Source organism: Cricetulus griseus, chromosome 3 (genome assembly GCF_003668045.3).
Source record: "Cricetulus griseus strain 17A/GY chromosome 3, alternate assembly CriGri-PICRH-1.0, whole genome shotgun sequence".
NCBI classification, from domain to species: domain Eukaryota; kingdom Metazoa; phylum Chordata; class Mammalia; order Rodentia; family Cricetidae; genus Cricetulus; species Cricetulus griseus.
In genome coordinates this window covers 244,004,205-244,025,690 of record NC_048596.1, presented here as the reverse complement: position 1 = coordinate 244,025,690, position 21,486 = coordinate 244,004,205, and the positions used below count along the sequence as shown (strand labels likewise).

At 38.7% G+C, this 21,486-nt stretch overlaps 3 protein-coding genes across 3 annotated transcripts; all 3 read left to right on the top strand.

The window, feature by feature from the left end:
• Positions 1-623: 623 nt before the first annotated feature.
• Positions 624-1,577, top strand: LOC100762822 (putative olfactory receptor 2W6). Its single transcript, XM_027409482.1, has one exon. The coding sequence runs from the start codon at positions 624-626 to the stop codon at positions 1,575-1,577; it is 954 nt and encodes a 317-aa protein (XP_027265283.1).
• An 8,224-nt stretch (positions 1,578-9,801) lies between these two features.
• LOC100763311 (olfactory receptor 11) lies at positions 9,802-10,743 on the top strand. The gene has a single exon (XM_027409486.1). It carries the CDS (start codon positions 9,802-9,804, stop codon positions 10,741-10,743), a length of 942 nt encoding a protein of 313 aa, XP_027265287.1.
• Positions 10,744-19,195: 8,452 nt separating this feature from the next.
• On the top strand, positions 19,196-20,137 carry LOC100763594 (olfactory receptor 11-like). The gene has a single exon (XM_027409488.1). It carries the CDS (start codon positions 19,196-19,198, stop codon positions 20,135-20,137), a length of 942 nt encoding a protein of 313 aa, XP_027265289.1.
• The last annotated feature ends 1,349 nt before the right edge of the window (positions 20,138-21,486 follow it).

Sequence of the window (21,486 nt, the reverse complement as noted above, 5' to 3'; positions counted from 1 at the left end):
ATAAGCTTCTTTCCCACATTTTGCTGGGTCACTTCTATCCTCATGGGTTTGGCTTGGATTCTTGATTTCTCAGGATTCATGAGAGTTTTCACCCAACAGTAAGTCCATGTCCCTAATCTAGGAAGAAGCCCCTATCATACCCACAGGGCACAGGCTACAAGGACTAATAGGCATTTCCCTATTTTTAAAAATGATGGAAAATTTTGACTGTTGATGCTGTCTAAATTAATGAACCTTTCGGGGAGACAGGTTTGTAAATAGTCTCCAAATCACTGGCTTTGAACACCTGATCTACTTCTGTCTGTCTCTGAGGTGCAAGGTTACAGATATGTACCACCATGCCTGGCATCAATCACCTTATAGAAGATGAGATAGTATTTTACAGCCTGCAAACGAAGGAGTGTGATTCAAAATGTTGACAATAACCACAGCTAGAGCTTTAAAAAATCAAATTTGATACTTTTCAGACCAGTTGATGCTTTGTATCATTGCCTATTGAAACTTTAGCTCAAGCACCCAGCATCTCTAAACAGGTTCCCACTGTACCAGTTTACCAGTCACTCTCTTTTGAGACAGCACATCTGCGATTCTCACCGACCCTTGTCTTTCTCTTCCTAGGTAATATGTGCTCACAGGTGATGGAAAAGGACAACAGCAGCTCTTTTGAAGGCTTCATCCTTGTGGGCTTCTCTGACCGTCCTCGCCTAGAGCTGATCCTCTTCGTGGTAGTTCTCTTCTTTTATCTGCTGACTCTTCTTGGCAACATGACCATCATCTTGCTATCAGCCCTGGATTCTCGGCTGCACACACCCATGTATTTCTTTCTGGCCAACCTCTCATTCCTGGACATGTGTTTCACCACGGGCTCCATCCCACAGATGCTCTATAACCTCGGGGGCTCAGACAAGACCATCAGCTATGTGGGTTGTGCCATCCAGCTGTACTTTGTCTTAGCTTTGGGAGGGGTAGAGTGTGTGCTCCTGGCTGTCATGGCATATGACCGCTATGCTGCTGTCTGCAAGCCCCTGCACTACACTGTCATCATGCACCCTCGGCTCTGTGGGCAGCTGGCTTCTGTGGCATGGTTGAGCGGCTTCAGCAATTCTCTCATCATGGCACCCCAGACATTAATGTTGCCTCGCTGTGGGCACAGAAGGGTGGACCATTTTCTCTGTGAGATGCCAGCGCTGATTGGCATGGCCTGTGTGGACACTATGGCCCTGGAGGCATTAGCTTTTGCCTTGGCCATTTTTATCATCTTGGCACCACTTATCCTCATCCTTATCTCCTATGGTTACATTGCCCGAGCAGTGCTTAGGATCAAGTCAGCTGCTGGGCGAAAGAAAGCCTTCAACACATGCAGCTCCCATTTAATTGTTGTCTCTCTCTTCTATGGCACCATCATATACATGTACCTCCAGCCTGCAAACACTTACTCCCAGGACCAGGGCAAGTTCCTCACTCTCTTCTACACCATTGTCACACCTAGTGTTAACCCCCTGATCTACACTCTGAGAAACAAAGATGTCAAAGAGGCCATAAAGAAAGTCCTGGGGAAGGGGAGCATGGATGTGTAGCAAGGAATGATCAAGTTTAGGTTTTGTCTTTTTACCAACCTTCTTTATACACTATTAGACCTAGGAATGATGGTCTAGGATTACAGACAGAAGAGACACTTAATGGGAAAGACAGCTTGAGGGAGTATGATACCCCTCCTATATTGAAAACCACTGTGCCCTCTCAAGTTCCTCAAGTATATAACCAAGGGATTCTAACTTGAACAAAAACAATTATCTATCTTTGAACAAAACCAACTGTGCATGTCATCACCACTTTAAAAAATCTATAGTGACTGTGGCTAGCAGGTCCTTAAGAAATATGAAAGAAAAGAAAGATCTTAGAAATAATGTAGAAGAAACACTTGTTATTTTCTACAAAATTCCAATGTGCTTTTCTAGTGCCAAATGCCTACCCAAGAGCCAAAACAATTACTTCAATTATCTGGCTTTAATATTTCCAATTGACTCACAGAGCCTGTATAATTTATATCATACACATACATAATTGACCCTAATGAGTCATGCTTGACTTTCAAACAACAGAAACTAACGAAGAAAACATATAAAGCAAAATTAAGAGGAGAAAGTTCTTGTTAATAGCTAATCTACCTGTCAATGGCAAGAGAAGACAGGGGGATCTTCTTACATCAAATATTTAGTTTCATTTCTCGACTCTTCATATATGCTATGAAAATATTTTGAATACAAGAAGAAAGAAATGAGATGAAATGTGGGGTTGTTATAATATTTGTGATTGTTATTCTCTGAATATTTATCCCTTCCTGTTTATATTATTGACAGCAATGCCTCCCCTGCTATCATGGTAATTAATTTGAGCATTTCACATTGTACCTAATTAAATATCCATCAGAAGCTCCAGTTTTTGGACAGTGTTTGTCCCCAGCTGGTGGCACTATGTGGTAAAGTTATGGAACCTTATGGGTGGTGGAGCTTCACTGCAGGAAGTAGGTCACTGAGATCTGGGCTTGAGGTTTTACAGCCATACCCCACTTCCATGTCCACTTCCTGCTTCCTGTCCTACAGACAGATGAAGAGGTGAGGAGATCCAGCCACACTCTTCTGTACCATTATATTGCTCCCATGCTTTTCCCTCCATGGTGGAAGTATAAGCCAAAATAAATTATAAACCAAATTAATCCCTTTTTACGTTGCCTTTTTTTTAAATTGACAGCAAAGTCTTATTATGTGACAATAAAGAAATTAAAAGACAGAGTAGATCTTTCTATTGAAACTCTGGTCTTGTAAGCCCCTTGATGGAACTCCAGGTGAATTTATTTCCCATAAGACATATTTTGTTTTGCCACATTCTTCTCTAAAACAGTTAATATCACCCTACTAGATTAAAGGTACAAACAATATGAGAACTCATGAAAATAATTGCTATGTTTTACTAATAATCTTAAAGTCCAGCAGTTTATAGAATAACTTACAAAGTATACCACTTTGCATTAGATAGGATAAATTAAAAATACCCTATCCTCTTATGAGCATTATAAAATATTATTCAAAATAAAATACAGAAGAAACATTTTACCTTAAGCTTTTTTGAGTTTTTCCTTTCATTAATCCTGAGTCATCCTTACCAATTGATATTTTCAATAGCTGGACATTTTATTATAACAACCATCAGGATTCTGCTGAGGAAGACATCAGAAAGTACATTCCAGCAAAGTTCTGTATGATAGACATGAGGAAGCAATGGGTCAGACACTGAGGAGAGTGTTCTCAGCAGAGGTACCAATGTACACCACCTTCAGATCAGGATGGTGAGAAGGAGCCAAAAAAGAGGGATGGGGAAGTAGGAGCAGATCAGGCTCAGGGGCCATCCTGGAAAGGAAGGTGTTTCCAGGAGAAAAATAAGAGCAATGCTTTAAAATGTGGCTCATTGGTCAAGTGTGGTAAGCTTGAAAACAAATGCATACATTTAGTCCTATGAGACCCAGCAAACCAGCACAAGTGAGTGATTGCATGAACTCTGAGAAGAGAATGTGGAAGGCAGAGGGGGAGCATCTGAGAGCCAGGCAACCAGGATGAATCTTCTGTTGGAGGAAAACTGTAAAGAAGAGCAGAGGAACGGAGTAATGTAGGAAAGGGTTGTAACATAAAGGAGGGAATTTTTAAGATGGCAGAAATTATATCATGTTTATAAGATGAATATAAAGGAAAATCTAGTCACAAAATAGTGACATGGGAAGGTAAGAAATTTACAAGAGTGAAAGTATTGGGAGATGCTAGAGCAAAGGTAGAAGGAATTATCTGTGTGGTAAAGGTTACTAGAGCCAGGTATTGTGACACCAAGTTATGAGACATTATGACCCATACACACATTGTTGACAACCATGATAGAAAGAAAGCAAAGAGCTTCTATTTCAAACTGCTGTGTGTGGGAACAAGATGGGAGGACATAAGCTTCAAAATATCCAATTCAGTCTATCACCATGGCTCAATAGGCAAACATGCCTGCCACCAAACCTAATGACCTTAGTTCAATCCCCAGAATTTACATGTTAGAAGGAGAGAATTAGCTCTGACTAGTTGTCCTCTGGCATCCACACATATGCATGCATTAGGATGTGCAGGACAACACAGGTACACATACCCACATATATAGACAATATGTAAATATTTACAATAGCATATGTTAAAGTCACCAATTAAAAAGGAGAGGAGTGGATTATTTGAGTAGATAATACACAAAAGGCAAAAACAAAAACAAAACTAAAGAATAAAACATCTCTTGAGACCCTGGGCTGACTTTCTATCCTGTATACTCCACCGCTGCCCATACAAGCATATTTTTACTCTAACAAGCATTACTTGATGTTCCCTTTGTGTCTGGATGAATTCTTGTCAATAACTGAGAAAACCAGAAAATTTTGTTTAAAAAGGAATATAAAATATGTTTATATCAATTGGGTCACTATCCCATAATTAACAATGTGTTTTTTTTTCTACCACTATTTTCTCACTCAGCAATATCACACTTTAGTATTCTGACTAATAGTAATGATAACTTTGTCCATTCCCTATTGAGAGAGATTCTCCATCCACCCACATTTTATCATTACAAACATTGCTTCAATCAAATGTGCTTTATCCCATCTTTACATACAAGCAACCCATTTTACAAGGTAGATTTCCATGAGCATGATTTCTGGGGTACTGGATATGTATTTTAAGATTGTTCTGTTTACTTCTGGAAGGTCAGTAAACACTATTTTGGGAATAGTCTTTTCTCCTTCAGTGGCACCAGTAATATGAGGTCTGCTGACTACTTTTCATTATATAATAGATGACTTATCCTAATTATATTTCCTTGAATATTTAGAAAATTAAAAACTACTCAGGTATGTTTGCAATATGAATTCTATTATATTTTAGCCATTCACTACTATATTATTTATAGTTTCTGGAGGAATAAGACATACTTTTTACTTTTCTTGTACCTATTTGGAAAACTGACATGAGACTGTATTTTAGAACATGTAAAATAAATCTGGATTAGAGAAGATTGTTGAAAAATACAAATCAAATTATTTTTTCAGGTTTTTTATGTTTCATTTTTTGGCCAGGGGAGAGGGGTATTCACTGGGTCTTGGAAATACAAAATACAGGCTTGGGCTTCTGCTCTCGACTGTCAAAACATGTGATTGCAAGGCTTCTTTTAGGGGGAGTCTCCATATGTGCACCTGAGAGCCAAGAACTGCTGGGTACACATTCTTCTGTGTCTGCCTTGGGGATCATGATCTCCTGCATTAAACTTGTACAGTACCATAATACACCATCTGTAGATGCTGAGGCGTTTCTCTTGCTAGAAGCCCTGCAGGAGGGAGAGGATTCTCCCTTTGCATACCATTTTGCCTTGCACCAGATGCTAGAGTCCGTGTTATCTTACTACAGATCTAAAACTGAGTATCCCCGAATTCTGCCTGACCTCTCGTCATCTACTCTTGATTATAATACAGCAGTGCCTTTCCCTACCTCACAGTCCTCCATTCAGTAAGAACATCTTATGTTTTATATCAGACTTGTGGAGATACCCCCAATATCTGGGTGTTTCTACTCTGCCATGTTCCCTGCATCACTGTTGTTGTCCACCATAACCAGCAAAGCCTTTGCTGTCATAGTATCACATGGAGATGGCATGCCATACAACACACTGAGAAGCAGTGGAAACAGGGGCAGTGTTTTCTTGAAAATCCCCCAGTTTCTTTTCTATGCTTGATTTCCTGGCATTGGCATTTGAGAAACAAACATTATTTGGGGTTACTTCAAAGATATGTTTCTTAGTAGGGCTTCTATTGCTTCATCAAAACACCATGACAAAAAGCAAGTTGGGAATGAAGGGTTTAATAGGCTTGCACTTCAGCAATGCTATTCATTACTGAAGAAAGTCATAATAGAATGCAAACAGGGCTAGACCCCCTGGAGGCAGGAGGTGATATAGAGGCCATGCAGAGGAGCTGCTTCCTGGCTTGTTTCCCATAACTTGTTCAGCCAACCTTCTCAGAGAAACCAGGACCATCTGCCCAGGAAAGGCACCATCTACTTATTAAGCTTGTAAAAAATATAAGACATTTCATTGAAGAGAGAGATGGCTTAACTAAGCAAAACCTAAGAAAGAAAGAAATTATTTGGTTATGTAGCCTTCTACAAACTGTGATAATAAAAACATGTTCACAGGAAGCTCATTCACAGATGTCCACGGTATAAACGTCAATCTCAGATCCAGTTCCCTAGGGAACACACAGTTCTCTGTGGCTTCACATAAATCTGTTGGCGCCTTTAACAAGAGAAAGCAAATTCCTACATTGATGGCACAAATTTGAATCATACAGCATAAAGTATTTTAGTCCCCATTGTCATTCCCTTTTGTGTTGGACACAGTTGAGGAGAAATTCCCCAGGGAAAGAGTTCTACAAAACAAATGTGAGTGAAAGATGAAGAGCTGGTTCCAGAGAAGCCCACTGGGTATCATCGTTGGTTATAATAAGGGTTGCCATCCTTTTGAGCAAGCCAGAGCACAGCCCAGCACTGATAATCTCCCTCTGCCACTTCCTCTGCAGTCCTGATGAGAGAACTCTGAAAAGAGCAGTGCACGCACACTCTGCAAAGCAATGCCAGAAAATATGAGCTCCAGTTACCCACAAGACTCTCTTATCCCTCGTGTTCTCAGTTGCTCATGAATGAAGAGCTCATGACTTCTTTCCAAGAGGGGAATGGAACCCTGTTCATCCCATCAGGCTGGTGTTGAAGAGCTTAGGAAGATATTATTGGATCTGCATCCTTCTAATGAGTGCTTTGGAATTCAGACTTCCCTGAGCTAGCACACAGACACAAACCATAACGTCCATAAGGCTCCAAGTGGGGTATGTAGAACACATTATGAAAACATTTTATAGAGCATATTGGAAAAAGACAAACTAGAATTTGGGGCTGGACCATTGATCTTAGACATTGATCACCAATACTGCCTTTAGAAAACTTTGACTCAGTCTTTGTTTCTTCATTCCAATTACTTTCTAAAGTGAGGATCTGGGAGCACTCGCTTGTTCTCCAGGAGGACAAACTTATAAGCACAGTAGCCTTAGGCCCTAACCTTTTGTTACCTGCAGCTTATGAAGCCCTGTCTGTGAACCTTCAAATTTAGATCTGCCCACAACCTGGTCTTCAAAATTGGAGTAAAAGCAGCCAGCTTTGGTAGTATTTAAAGAAAAATTATGAAGTTTTTGATGAAAAATTGCTCTCATCATTTATCCTTACAGTCCAGCTGGAAATGGGAAGCTCATCTAGTATTTAAAAAGTGTTTTTTTTTGTTTGTTTTTTGTTTTTTGTTTTTTTGCTATGGGTGTTGAGAAAGACTTTTTCTGCAGATTCTGCCAACAGAGCTCCACTCAGGAGCAGAGAAGTAGGTGTGTGTCCTTTTACTTCTCAGTTCAGACAGTGAACTCCATGCAGGAATTATGAGGTAGATACTGTCAACTGACTTCTGAGCTAGAATTTCAGAGACACAGGGTTCTGGGTTAGGTTCAGTTGTTAACAAGTCTTTCATTTTCACACACTGATAGTACCAACAATTGAAGATGCTTAATCTTTCTCAGTACCAACAGATGCTTCAGGTTTTATTCAGTCTCCTTGTTATAAAGGATTTAATCAAGATCCCTCAGTGTTTGCAGAACGGCACAACTTGACCCTGAAGTGAGAAAACTTCGGTGAAACCCTTAGCACTCTGCAGTCTGCCCTCTGCATTGCCTTCAGAACATTACTTTCCTGTCTCCCTGTCTTTCCCAGCAATGACTTTCCCTGCATAGTGCTCTGACTACTGTGGATCATGGGGAGATAGTCCCTGTGCTGCCAGATGCCACCACACACTCATTTCAGAATGACAGGAGTACACTCATTGCTTTTGTAATCAATGGTCTTAGTAAGGATGAGAAGGTATTGTCTTCTTATCAGCCAGAGCTTCTTGCAGAGTCTGGTTGGGACTGAGTTCTAGCAAATAAATGCCATATTGGGGATGGGTCTGCAAGGGCTGCTGACCCAGCACTTATGTCCATGCAAGGGGACACCATCTGAGTAATATTAGAGGCTACATCCCCTTTGATGTTATACTTAGGGAGAACCTGCAGCTTTCCAACTAGACAAGAACACTTCTAAGGATAGGTAACTTTTATTACTGATAGAACAGTACATCTGAATTAACTCGCAGTCCTTAGAGGGACAATGGAATAGTGTCACCTTAGTTCTATGATCTTGGTGGCATTTTAAAGCACTGGAAGTACTTGGGAAATATCCAGATTGTGTCCTCTCCCCTTACCCATCCTGTGTTCTGCTTCAGAATTCCTACCAGTGGCAATATTTTCCTTCCATCTCTTCTTTTCCCCCTCTTACATTCCTTGCTTTCCTATTTTATGCCAGACACTCTTAGCCTAAAGGCTAAAGATGGATGCCCCAATATTACAGAAGAACTTTGGGTGACTGTCCAGGCAGCAAGATTTCTCTGTCAATTACAGTTTATATATTATCCTTCTGAGGTCTTTGATGGAGTTGAAGACAGACAGTTATGGTTATGGTTTTCCTTAGTTATGATAAAATATAACTTACATATCAAACTTTAGACGCACAAAGATAGGATAGAAGATAGAATATTTTCTTACATTTGCCAAATGACAATGGGCTAAATGTTAACTACAGTACCTACTTGATAACTGCTTTGTTATATATAATTTTACTATGCTAAAGTTAAAACCATTCTTTTTATTTAGACAGAAATGATGAGATGTTGGGGGATGTCCTTCTGTATATATGTTTCTCTTATTTGTTGATGATTAAACACTTATTGACCAGTAGCCCGGAAGAAAGCATAGACTGGGGTACTGGACCAGGGGAAGGCTGGGGAGAAGAAGGCAGATAAGGACCACCAGGGAGAGAGGTCATGCTATGGGAGGAGCAACATGCTTGATTACCAGTAAGCCACAGCTTCGTGGCAATACATAGATTAATAGAAATGGGTTAATAATTAACACAGACCTAGCCAATAAGAAGCCCTAGCTTGGCCGGGCGTTGGTGACACACACCTTTAATCCCAGTACTCGGGAGGCAGCTATGAGTTTCCAGAGAGAGAGAGTGCCAGGATATACTCCAAAGCTACACAGAGAAACCCTGTCTTGAAACCCCCCCAAAAAAGCCCTAGCTCAGCCAAAGGTTTCAAAGAAATATAAGTCTTTTTGTGTTTTTGAGGAGCTTATCTGCTGTGGGACAATGCTGGAAAGAAACTCAGCAACATACTATAACTTGAGTTCTCCAGCAGTTTTTGAATTACAAAGTGAAGAATATGGTCTAAATTGTCCTAATAATAACTATGGAGGAAGTACTAAAACCAAAAATTAACCCAATGGCAAAGAATCAGGGAACATTTTACTTTTAAAAACTTACCGTTCATTTTACATGTGTTCGTGTGAACACAGAAACTTTGGAAATACCTAGGCAATTGGTTCAACTGTGATTTCAATTGTATTTGTTCGTGTGTTACATGCAATAAAAGCTATGTAATATCTTTGAAGTGGTAGTAAAGTAAGAATATGTAACTAAAACAGATAGTAAACATTGGTTATAAAGAACTGTAAAAGCTAATAAGCACATGTTATATATACATGTTAATATGTGTTAATTGACTTCTTGAATTTTTATGTTTCAGGAATCCATAGTTAAAACACTGATCATGAGCTGGGCAAATGAGAGCATCATAGAAGAGTTTGTTCTCTTAGGTTTCTCAGATCAACCATGGCTGGAGTTTCCACTCTTTGTGGTCTTCTTGACTTCTTATATAGTGACCATCTTTGGAAATTTCAACATCATTCTGGTGTCCCGATTGGACCCTAAACTCCACACTCCCATGTACTTCTTTTTGACTAATCTATCAGTCATAGATCTTTGTTACATCACATGCACAGTTCCACAATTACTGGTAAATTTACGAAGCATGAGGAAAGTTATCAGTTATGGTGGCTGTATAGTCCAGCTTTACATGTTTCTGGCCTTGGGGGCTACCGAGTGTGTTCTGCTGCCAGTCATGTCCTTGGACAGGTTTGTAGCCATCTGTCGACCTCTCCATTACTCAGTCATCATGCACCAGAGGTTCTGCCTCCAGTTGGCAGCTGTATCCTGGATCATTGGCTTTGGAAATTCAGTGTGGCTGTCCATTCTAACTCTCCAGCTACCACGCTGTGGCCACTATGTCATAGATCATTTTCTCTGTGAAGTGCCTGCAATGCTCAAGCTGTCCTGTGTTGATACAACCATAAATGACACAGAACTATTCTTTGTTAGTGTGATCTTCCATTTGGTACCTCTGACACTCATTCTTATATCATATGCTTTTATTGCCCAAGCAATCTTGAAAATCCAATCTGCTGAGGGTCGACAAAAAGCATTTGGGACCTGTGGCTCCCATCTAATAGTGGTTTCACTGTTTTATGGTACAGCTATCTCCATGTATTTGATACCACCTTCACCATACTCCAAGGACCCAAAGAAGATGGTTTCTCTCGTCTATGGAATCATTGCCCCCATGATGAACCCCCTAATCTACACACTTAGGAACAAAGAAGTAAAGGAAGCCTTTAAAAGGTTGGTCAAGAGAGTCTTCCTAACCAAGAATTAAGGTGGTTATGGGAAACATAAGCTACAGGGCACCCAGGTTGCTCTCCTATTCCTGTTATGCTGATGGAGAAGTGGAGTCCCCTGACTACATTGTGGCATATCCTCCCCACCAAGACTTGAACCCTAGCTAGTTCCCTGAACATTCCCTAGTGTGGATAAAGTTGTTTAGATTTTTTGAAAACACTGAATCTAACCCTATCCCTGAGTATAATTCTTTAGTTCATATTATTAACATTACATTGTAATCCTTTTACTGAATGGAAGACATGATAGAATATCTTTATATCACTGTTCATCAGGGGAAAGCTCCCTTGGCACTTTGTGTCACTCCTTCAAACACTATATAGAAAAGGAATGATGATGTCAAACAGTCCTGTCTTCCTCCTAATTTTAATTGGAATTCTAAATGCTTTTCTTCCTTCAGGAATATGCTGAATATGGGATTGTCACATGTAGCTTGGATTGTGTTTCTCATGTTTGCTCCACTTCTATTCTCTCTGAAACTTTAATATGATTGGATGTTGAATTTGCCTAAGCTTTTCTATATCTAATGCAATGATTCTTGGAATTTTTCTTCAAGTCCATTGGTATGACCTATAATATTTGTTTATTTACATATGTTGAAATATCCCTGAATCTACACAATAAAGTCAGCTTGATTGTTGTAGTGATTTGTATAGGTATGGCCCCCATAGGCTCTTATTTTGAAATCTTGCCCCAAAAGGAGCAGCACTATTAATTGGTGTGGCCATTTGGAGTAGGTGTGGCCCTGTTGGAGAAAGGTTTAATCCTTGCCCAAGTGACAGTTCACTTCCTGTTGCCTGAGGATCAAAATATAGAACTCTCAGCTCCTTTTCCAATGCATTGTCTGCCTGAATGGCACCCACCATGATGATAACTGACTAAACCTCTGAACTATAAGCTAGCCCAGTTAAATGTTTGTTATTTTTTAGGAGCTGCCATGGTCCTGGTGTCTCTTCACAGCAATAAAATATTAACTGGCACAATCATAGTATGTGAGCATTTTTATGTATGCCTGTATTCAGGTTAACTATTTAATTAAGTATTTTGCATCTATGTTTATGTGTGATATTAGCTGTGGAATATTCCTTTACACTTTGTGAATGTATGTCTCTGTGATTGGATTAATAAAAAAGCTGACTGGCCAGTAGCTGGACAGGTAGATGTTAGGCAGCACTTTCAGGCAAAAAAAAAAAAAAAGAGAAGAGAATTGCAGAATCAGGAAGAGACTTGGGGAGGAGATGAACTTGTCCTACTAAGGAAAGGTATCTAGCCATGTAGCAGAACATAGGTAAAAAAACATTGGTTAATTTAAGATGTGGTTATTTGGAAGTGGCTATCAAAATAGAACTGATTATGGTCCTAAGGGAAAACTCTGCCTACAATTAGTTGTAGTTTCGTTGTGGGGTCATATCTTGCCCTGATCTTAGAGTAATGGATTTGTAGAAGGAGTTCAGAAATGTTGTCTGTTTCTAGTTTCAGAATTTAAGAAGTGCTGGTTGTAAACCTTTGAACCTAACTCTAGAGTTCTGCTGTGAATCCATCAGGGTTTGAGCTCTTTTTAGTCAAAAAGTTTTTTATTAATGTTTATATCTTCTTATATTTATGAGTCTGTTTAAATTGATGATCTCATCTTGGTTTAACTTTGGTGATTTGAATAAATCTAGAAATTTATCCATTTTTTAAATTGCTTTATTTAATGCACTATGGGTTTTTAAGGTATAACTTTATGCTATTCTGAATTCCTTTGGTGTCTCTGTTGATGTTTCCCTTTTTATATCTGATTCTGTTAATTTGTGTCATCTTTTTCTTTCAGTTAATTAATCCTTTGGGAAACATATTTGACAAATATTTTCCTTAATATAGTGAGGTTTATTTTCTTTTCAAAGTATCTTCATTAAAATATAATCAGCACACTATAAAGTTTGTTCATTTATTATGCCTATTTCAATGGTTTTTAAAGTGTGTTCACAGAACTGAATCAACATCACAGAAGTCTAATTTTGAGACACTTTCATTTTCCCCAAGAAAAAGTAATAAACACAGTCATTCTTTATTTCACCTTCCAAACCCCTGACAATTCACTGAAGAAGACACCTGTTGCCGGTTTTTCTTGTTCCACTAGGTACCACCATCCTTCTCTGCCCCAAATGAACACACAGAGATGCTATATTGATTATAATCTGTTGGTCTGCAGCTAGGGACTCTTATTGGCTAGCTCTGCCTTAATTGTTAACTCATAACTACTTATCTATGTATTTCTACATGGCCTTGGCTTACCAGAGTATGCCCAGACCTGTTACTCCTTTGTTGGCCTACATGGCATCTGTTGTGACAGGCTGGCTCTGCCTACCTTTCCCAGAATTCTCCTCTTCTCACAGTCCCACCTATCTTCCTGCCATATTGGCAACGGTGTTTTATTCATCAACCAATAAGAGAAACATATATACAGAAGGGCATTCCCCATCAGACACCATCTGTGAATCAGATACAGAACTAACCCTCACCTTGACCTTGGATTTCTTAACCTTTAGGACCAAGAGAGATATACTTTTGGTATTTGAGTGTAACAGACTATTCTGAATGAAACACTTGTAAATATTACATGAATGCTTGAAAAGAATGTGTGGTCTGGAATTTGGTGGCGAAGTCTAAGAATATTAATTAGTTTCTCTTAATTGTTTGTGTCAGTGAGGTATTTTATATTCATGGATTAGAAAACTCAATATTGCTATGATATGGCTTTATAACTTGATTTGTAGTTTTACTGCAATTCAGATCAAATCTCAGTAAAATATCTGACAGATATAAGCTGTGCAAATATAAATAACAAACAGAAATATCAAAATATTTAGGTTATTAAAAATATAAAAAGCAAAGAAGTAGGGGGCTCATCTTACTCCATTTAAAAACTTCCTATAACATTACAGAAATCAAGTCATCTTGGTAGTAGCAAAGTAATAAACAATATAGCAACAGAATAGAATAAAGAATCATGCATATGTACAGACAGCAGACTATCGACAAAGGGATGGTTATTCTTTTTCATTATCAGTTACATGTAAAAATATGAAGGTAGCCATAGGCTATATGCTCAAAATTTATCATAGACATAAGACGGGGTGGCGGGAGGCATCTGAGAGTGAAGCAACCAATCTGAATTTTCTGTTGGAGGAAAGCTTAAAGAAGATCAGAGGAAGGGAATAATGTAGGAAAAGGTTGCATGGTAAAGGAGAGAAATTTTAAGATGGGGAATTTGTATCATGTATATAAGGTAAAATAAAGGAAAGATCTTATCACAAAATAGTGACATGGGAAGGTAAGAAATTTACAAGAGTGAGGATTTTAGTAGGTGAACAGGAAAAGGATCCAAGAAATTAGAATGATTGGCTTCAAGTAGTGGCAAGAGTTCACAATGTAAGAGGGAAGGCTCCTGCCTAAGCATAGATGTGAATGGGCTGATGAGTCATGGGGGTTTGTGCGGGTTCTTTATGATTGTTTTTATTGTCACCATGAAATAGGAACAAGGGTGTGAAATTTTATTATAAACATTTAGATATAGTAGATACATTGATACTGGAAAGCATTTGGGAGAAATTAGGGCAAAGGCAGAAGGGATTAACTGTGTGGTAAAGGTTAGTAGAGGCAGGTATTGTGAGACCAAGTTATGCGATATTATGGCCCATACACACATTGTTGGCACTCATGATACAGAAAGCAAAGTGCTTCTATTTCAAACTACCGAGGATGGGGACAATACAGGAGTACATAAGTCTTAAAATATCTGCTTCAGTCAGTCTATCATCATGGCTCAGTATGCTAAGATGCCTGCCACCAAACCTGATGACCTTAGCTCAATCCCCAGAATTTACATGTTAGAAGGAAGAATTTACATGTTAGAAGGAGAGAATTAGCTCTGACTAGTTGTCCTCTGGCATCCACACATGGCATACATTAGGATGTACGGAACTACACAGGTACACATACCCACATATATAGACAATAAAGAAGATATAGTAAAAAATTTCAATATCGTATGTTAAAGCCACCAATTAAAAAGGAAAGGAGTGGATTATTTGAGTAGATAATACACAAAAGTTAAAAAAAATAAAAAACAAAAAACTGCACAATAGAACATCTTTGACTCTGGACTGAACTTCTATCCTGTATACTTCAGCCCAGTCCATAAAAGCATATTTTTATGCTAACAAACATTGCTTATTTATGTCCTTTTGTGTCCGGATGAATCCTTCTCAATGAATGAACAAAACAAAAAAAATTGTTTAAAAAGGAGTATAACGTATGTTTAGATCAGTTGGGTCACTATTCCATAATTAACATTGTGTTAATTTTCTCTTTTTCTCACTCAAAATTTTCTCACTATTTTCTCACTCAAAAATATCACACTTGAGTTCTCTGACTCCTAATAATTATAACTGTCTCCATTCCCTATTGAGAGAGATTCTCCATCCACTCAAATTTTGTCCTTACAAACATTGCTTCAATCAAATGTGTGCTTTATCCCATCTTTACATACAAGCAACCAATTTTACAAGGTAGATTTTCATGAGCAGGATTGCTGGGGTTCTGGATATGTGGTTTTAAGATTGTTCGGTTTACTTCTGGAAGGTCAGTAAACACTATTTTGGGAATACTCTTTTCTTCTTCAGTAGCACCAGTAATATGAGGTCTGCTGACTACTTTTCATTATGTAATGGATGACTTATCTTTATTATATTTCCTTGAATATTTAGAAAATTAAAAAATACTCAGGAATGTTTGCAATATGAATTCTATATTAATATTTTAGTCATTCACTACTATATTACTTATAGTTTCTGGAGGAATAAGACATACTTTAGTTTTCCAGTACCTATAAGACTATATTTTAGAATATGTAAAGTAAACCTGAATTAGAGAAGATTATTGAAAATACAAATCAAATTATTAAGCTTGAAAAATGGTAATAAACTTTATTGAACAGAGAGAAGGTTTAACTAAGCCAAACCAAACAAGGACAGAAATTGTTTGGTTATATAGCCTTCTGTGAACTGGGAACAGAGGTCATAAAACCATGGTCCATAGGAAATTAGTGGATGTCCAATGTATAAACATGGATCTCAGATCCAATTCCAAAGGGAACACACAGTTCTCTGTGGCTTCACAGAATTCTCTTGGTGCCTTTAACAAAAGGAAGCAAATTCCTACATTGATGGCACAAATTTGAATCATACAGCATAAAGTATTGTCATTCCCTTTTGTGTTGGACACAGTTGAGGAGAAATTCCCCAGGGAAAGAGTTCAACAAAACAAATGTGAGTGAAAGATGAAGAGCTGGTTCCAGAGAAGCCCACTGGGTATCATCGTTGGTTATAATAAGGGTTGCCATCCTTTTGAGCAAGCCAGAGCACAGCCCAGCACTGATAATCTCCCTCTGCCACTTCCTCTGCAGTCCTGATGAGAGGACTCTGAAAAGAGCAGTGCATGCACACTCTGCAAAGCAATGCCAGAAAATATGAGCTCCAGTTACCCACAAGACTCTCTTATCCCTCATGTTCTCAGTTGCTCATGAATGAAGAGCTCATGACTTCTTTCCAAGAGTGGAATTAAGGGACTGGAACACAGTTCATTCCATCAGGCTGGTGGTAAAGAGCTTAAAAGATCTGCATATTTCTAATGAGTGCATTTGGAATTCAGAGTTCCTGGACCTAGCACACAGATACTAAACATAATGTACCTAAAGGCTCCAAGTGGGGTATGTAGAACACATTATGAAAACATTTTATAGAGCAGACTGGAAAAAGACAAACTGGAATTTGGGGGCTGGGTGATTTATCTTAGAAATTGATCACCAATACTGCCTTTAGAAAACTTTGACTCAGTCCTTGTTTCTTCATTCCAACTACTTTTGTTAAGTCAGGATCTGGGAGCACTCATTTGTTCTGTAGAAAGTCAAACTCTTAAGCACAGTATCCTTATGTCCTAACCTTTTGCTACCTACAGCTTATGAAGCACTGTGAACTTTCAAATATAGATCTGCCCACAACCTGTACTTTAAAATTGGAGTAAGAGCAGCCAGCTTTGATAGTATTTAAAGATAAATTATGCTATTGGATGAAAAATTGCTCTCATCATTTATCCTTCTGGTCCAGCTGGAAATGGGAAGCTCAGTCTGTTATTTAAAATCCTTTCTAGATGTGGGTGTTGAGAAAGGCTTTCTCACAGATTCTGCCAACAGAGCTCCACTCAGGAGCAGAGAAGTAGGTGTGTGTCCTTTTACTTCTCAGTTCAGACAGTGAACTCCATGCAGAATTATCAGGTAGATACTGTCAGCTGACTTCTGAACTAGAATTTCAGAGACACAGGGTTCTGGGTTAGGTTCAGTTGTTAACAAGTCTTTCATTTTCACACACTGATAGTACCAACAATTGAAGATGCTTAATCTTTCTCAGTACCAACAGATGCTTCAGGTTTTATTCAGTCTCCTTGTTATAAAGGATTTAATCAAGATCCCTCAGTGTTTGCAGAATGGCACAACTTGACCCTGAAGTGAGAAAACTTCGGTGAAACCCTTAGCACTCTGCAGTCTGCTCTCTGCATTGCCTTCAGAACATTACTTTCCTGTATCCCTGTCTTTCCCAGCAAAGACCTTCCCTGCATAGTGCTCTGACTACTGTGGATCATGGGGAGATAGTCCCTGTGCTGCCAAATGCCACCACACACTCATTTCAGAATGACAGGGGTACACTCATTGCTTTTGTAATCAATGGTCTTAGTAAGGATGAGAAGATAATGTCTTCTTATCAGCCAGAGCTTCTTGCAGAGTCTGGTTGGGACTGAGTTCTTGCAGATAACTGACATATTGGGACGGGTCTGAAGGGCTGCTGACCCAGCCCTTGTGCCCATGCAAGGAGCCACCTTCTGAGTAATATTTGAGACTATGTCTCCCTTTGATATTATTCTTAGGGAGAACCTACAGCTTTTCATCTAAACAAGAGCATTTCTAAGGATAGGTGACTTTTATTGCTGATAGAACAAGATAGCAGAATGAACTTGCAGTCCTTAGAGGGACTATGGAATAGTGTCACCTTAGTTCTATGATCTTGGTGACATTTTAAAGCACTGGAACAACTTGGGAAATCTCAAGGTTGTGTCTTCTCTCCTTACCTATCACCATTTTCTGCTTCAGAATTCCTACCAGTGGCAATATTTTCCTTCCTTTTCCTCTTTTCCTCCTTGTCTGTTGTTTTCTTATTTTATGTCAGACACTCTTGGCGATAGGCTCAAGATGGATGCCCCAACATTATAGAAGATGACTATTGGTGACTCTCCAGGCAGTGAGATGTCTCTGTAAATTATAGAGTTTATATGTTTTCCTCCTGAGGTCTTTGATGGAGTTGAAGACAGATAGTTGCGGTTTTCCTTGGTTACCATTAAATATAAGTTACATATCAAACTTTAGACTCACAAAGATAGGATAGAAGACAGAAAATTTTTCAAATTGTGCCAAATATTAATGAACTACATATTACTAATTATAACTCTTACTTGATAGATGTTTTGTTATATAAATTTACTATATTAAAGTTAATGCCATTCTTTTTATTTAGAAAGAAAAGAGTACATGATGAAGGATATCCTTCTGTACATATTTTTTTATTGATTCATGAATAAAACACTGACTCGCCAGTAGTCAGGTAGGGAGCATAGAAGGGGCTACTGGACCAGGAGAAGGCTGGGGAGAAAAAGGCAGGGAGAGGCCTCCAGGGAGAGATGTCATGCTGCCAAAGTAGTAACATGCTGGATTATGGGTAAGCCACAGCTTCATGGAAATATATAGATCGATAGAAATGGTTTAATAACTAAGACAGTTCTAGCGAACATAAGCCCTAGCTTGGCCAACAGTTTATAAATTAATATAAGCCTTTGTTTATTTGGAGCTAATTAGCTGCAGAACCAGGCTGGAAAGCAACTCCAGCAACGTAATATAACTTGAGTTCTCCAGCAGTTTTTGACATTGACAGTGAAGGATGTGGTGATATTCTTTCTAAATTTTCCTGCTAATAGCTATGGAGGAAGTACTAAAAACAAAAATTAACACAAAGGCAAAGAATCAGGGAATTATTTGCTTTTTTGCAATTTAGCTTTCAGTTTACATGTGTTTGTGTGGACACAGAAACTTTGGAAATACCTACGTAATTGGTTCAACTGTAATTTCAACTGTATTTGTTTGTGTGTTACATGCGCTCCAAGTAATGTAAGTATCTTCCAACTGGTAGTAAAGTAAGAATATGTAATTAAAACAGCTAATAAATATGTGGTTATAAAGAACTGTAAAAGCTAATAAGTATATCTAAATAAACATTTTGATATGTGTGAACTGACATCCTGAATTTTTATGTTTCAGGAAGCTATAAGTTAAAACTTTGATCATGAGCTGGACAAATGAGAGCATCATAGAAGAGTTTGTTCTCTTATGTTTCTCAGATCAACCATGGCTGGAGTTTCCACTCTTTGTGGTCTTCTTGACTTCTTATATAGTGACCATCTTTGGAAATTTCAACATCATTCTGGTGTCCCGATTGGACCCTAAACTCCACACTCCCATGTACTTCTTTTTGACTAATCTATCAGTCATAGATCTTTGTTACATCACATGCACAGTTCCACAATTACTGGTAAATTTACGAAGCATGAGGAAAGTTATCAGTTATGGTGGCTGTGTAGTCCAGCTTTACATGTTTCTGGCCTTGGGGGCTACCGAGTGTGTTCTGCTGCCAGTCATGTCCTTGGACAGGTTTGTAGCCATCTGTCGACCTCTCCATTACTCAGTCATCATGCACCAGAGGTTCTGCCTCCAGTTGGCAGCTGTATCCTGGATCATTGGCTTTGGAAATTCAGTGTGGCTGTCCATTCTAACTCTCCAGCTACCACGCTGTGGCCACTATGTCATAGATCATTTTCTCTGTGAAGTGCCTGCAATGCTCAAGCTGTCCTGTGTTGATACAACTGCAAATGAGGCAGAATTATTCTTTGGGAGTGTGGTCTTCCATTTGGTACCCCTGACACTCATCCTTATATCATATGCTTTTATTGCCCAGGCAATCTTGAAAATCCAATCTGCTGAGGGTAGGCAAAAAGCATTTGGGACCTGTGGTTCCCATCTGATTGTAGTTTCAGTGTTTTATGGTACAGCTATCTCCATGTATCTACTACCACCTTCCCCACAATCTCAGAACAGGAGAAAGACGGCTTCCCTCTTCTATGGGATCATTTCCCCCATGCTGAATCCCCTAATCTATACACTTAGGAACAAAGAGGTAAAGGAAGCTTATAAAAGGTTGGTGAAAAGAGTCTTATTAACTAAGAAATAACTGGTATGGGAACCATAATCTTGCTCTCCTCTTTCTGTGGTGCTGATGGAGAAGTGGATTCCCCTGATTGCATAGTGGCATACTTTTCTCCTGAGTCTTGAACCCAAGCTAGGCCCCTGAATAATCCCTAGTGTTGATAAAGTTGTTTAGATTTTTTTAAAACATGGAACCTAGCCCTATCCCTGAGTCTAATTATTTAAATCATCTTATTAATATCACAATGTAAACCTTTTACTGCACTGAGGACATGATGTAACATCTTAGTCTCACCATTCATCAGGGTTAAGTGCCCTTGACAGCTTGTATAGCTCTTTCAAGCCCTATATGGAAAGGAATAATGATGGCCAGCCATCCTGTCTTCCTCCTGATTTTAAATGGAATTCTTTTTTAATATTTATTTATTTATTATGTATACAACATTCTGCCTCCATATATGCCTGCACACAAGAAGAGGGCACCATATCTCATTACAGATGGTTGTGAACCTCCATGTGATTGCTGGGAATTGAACTCAGGACCTCTGGAAAAACAGCCAGTGCTCTTATCTCCCTAGCCCTAAATGGAATTCTTAATGCTGTTCTTCCTTCAAGAATATGTTGACTATGGATTATCACATGTAGCCTAGATTGTGTTTCTCATGTTTTTTTCCACTTCTATTCTCTGAAACTTTTATTATGAAAGGGTGTTGGATTTTCATAAGCCTCTTCTTTAGCTAATGCAATAATTCTTTGAATTTTGTCTTCTAGTCCATTGGCATGACTTAATATATTTGTTGAAATACATATGTTGAAATATCCCTGAATCTACACAATAAAATCAGATGATTGTAGTTTGAATAGGTATGGACCCCATTAGACTCTTATGTTTGAATTCTTGTCCTAAAGGAAGTGGCACTATTAAGAGGTGTGGCCACTTTGAGTAGGTGTGGCCCTGTTGGAGGAAGTATGTAATATATGCTTAAGCCTCGTCCTGTGTGACAGTTTACTTCATGCTGCCTAGAATCAAGATATAGAACTCTCAGCTCCTTCTCCAACACATTGTCTGACTGTATGGCACCCATATGATGATAATGGACTAAACCTCTGAACTATAAGCTAGCCCAGTTAAATGTTTTTCTTTACAGGAGCTGACATGGTCATGGTGTCTTTTCACAGCATTAAAACTCTAATGGAGACAATCATGGTGGGAGAGCTTTTTTTTTTAAATGTATGCCTGTATTCAGGTTAAGAATTTAATTATGTATTTTGCATCTATGTTCATGGGGGGTAGTAGCTGTGGAATATTCCTTTACACATTGTGAATATATGTCTCTGTGACTGGGTTATTAAAGAAGCTGACTGGCCAGTAGC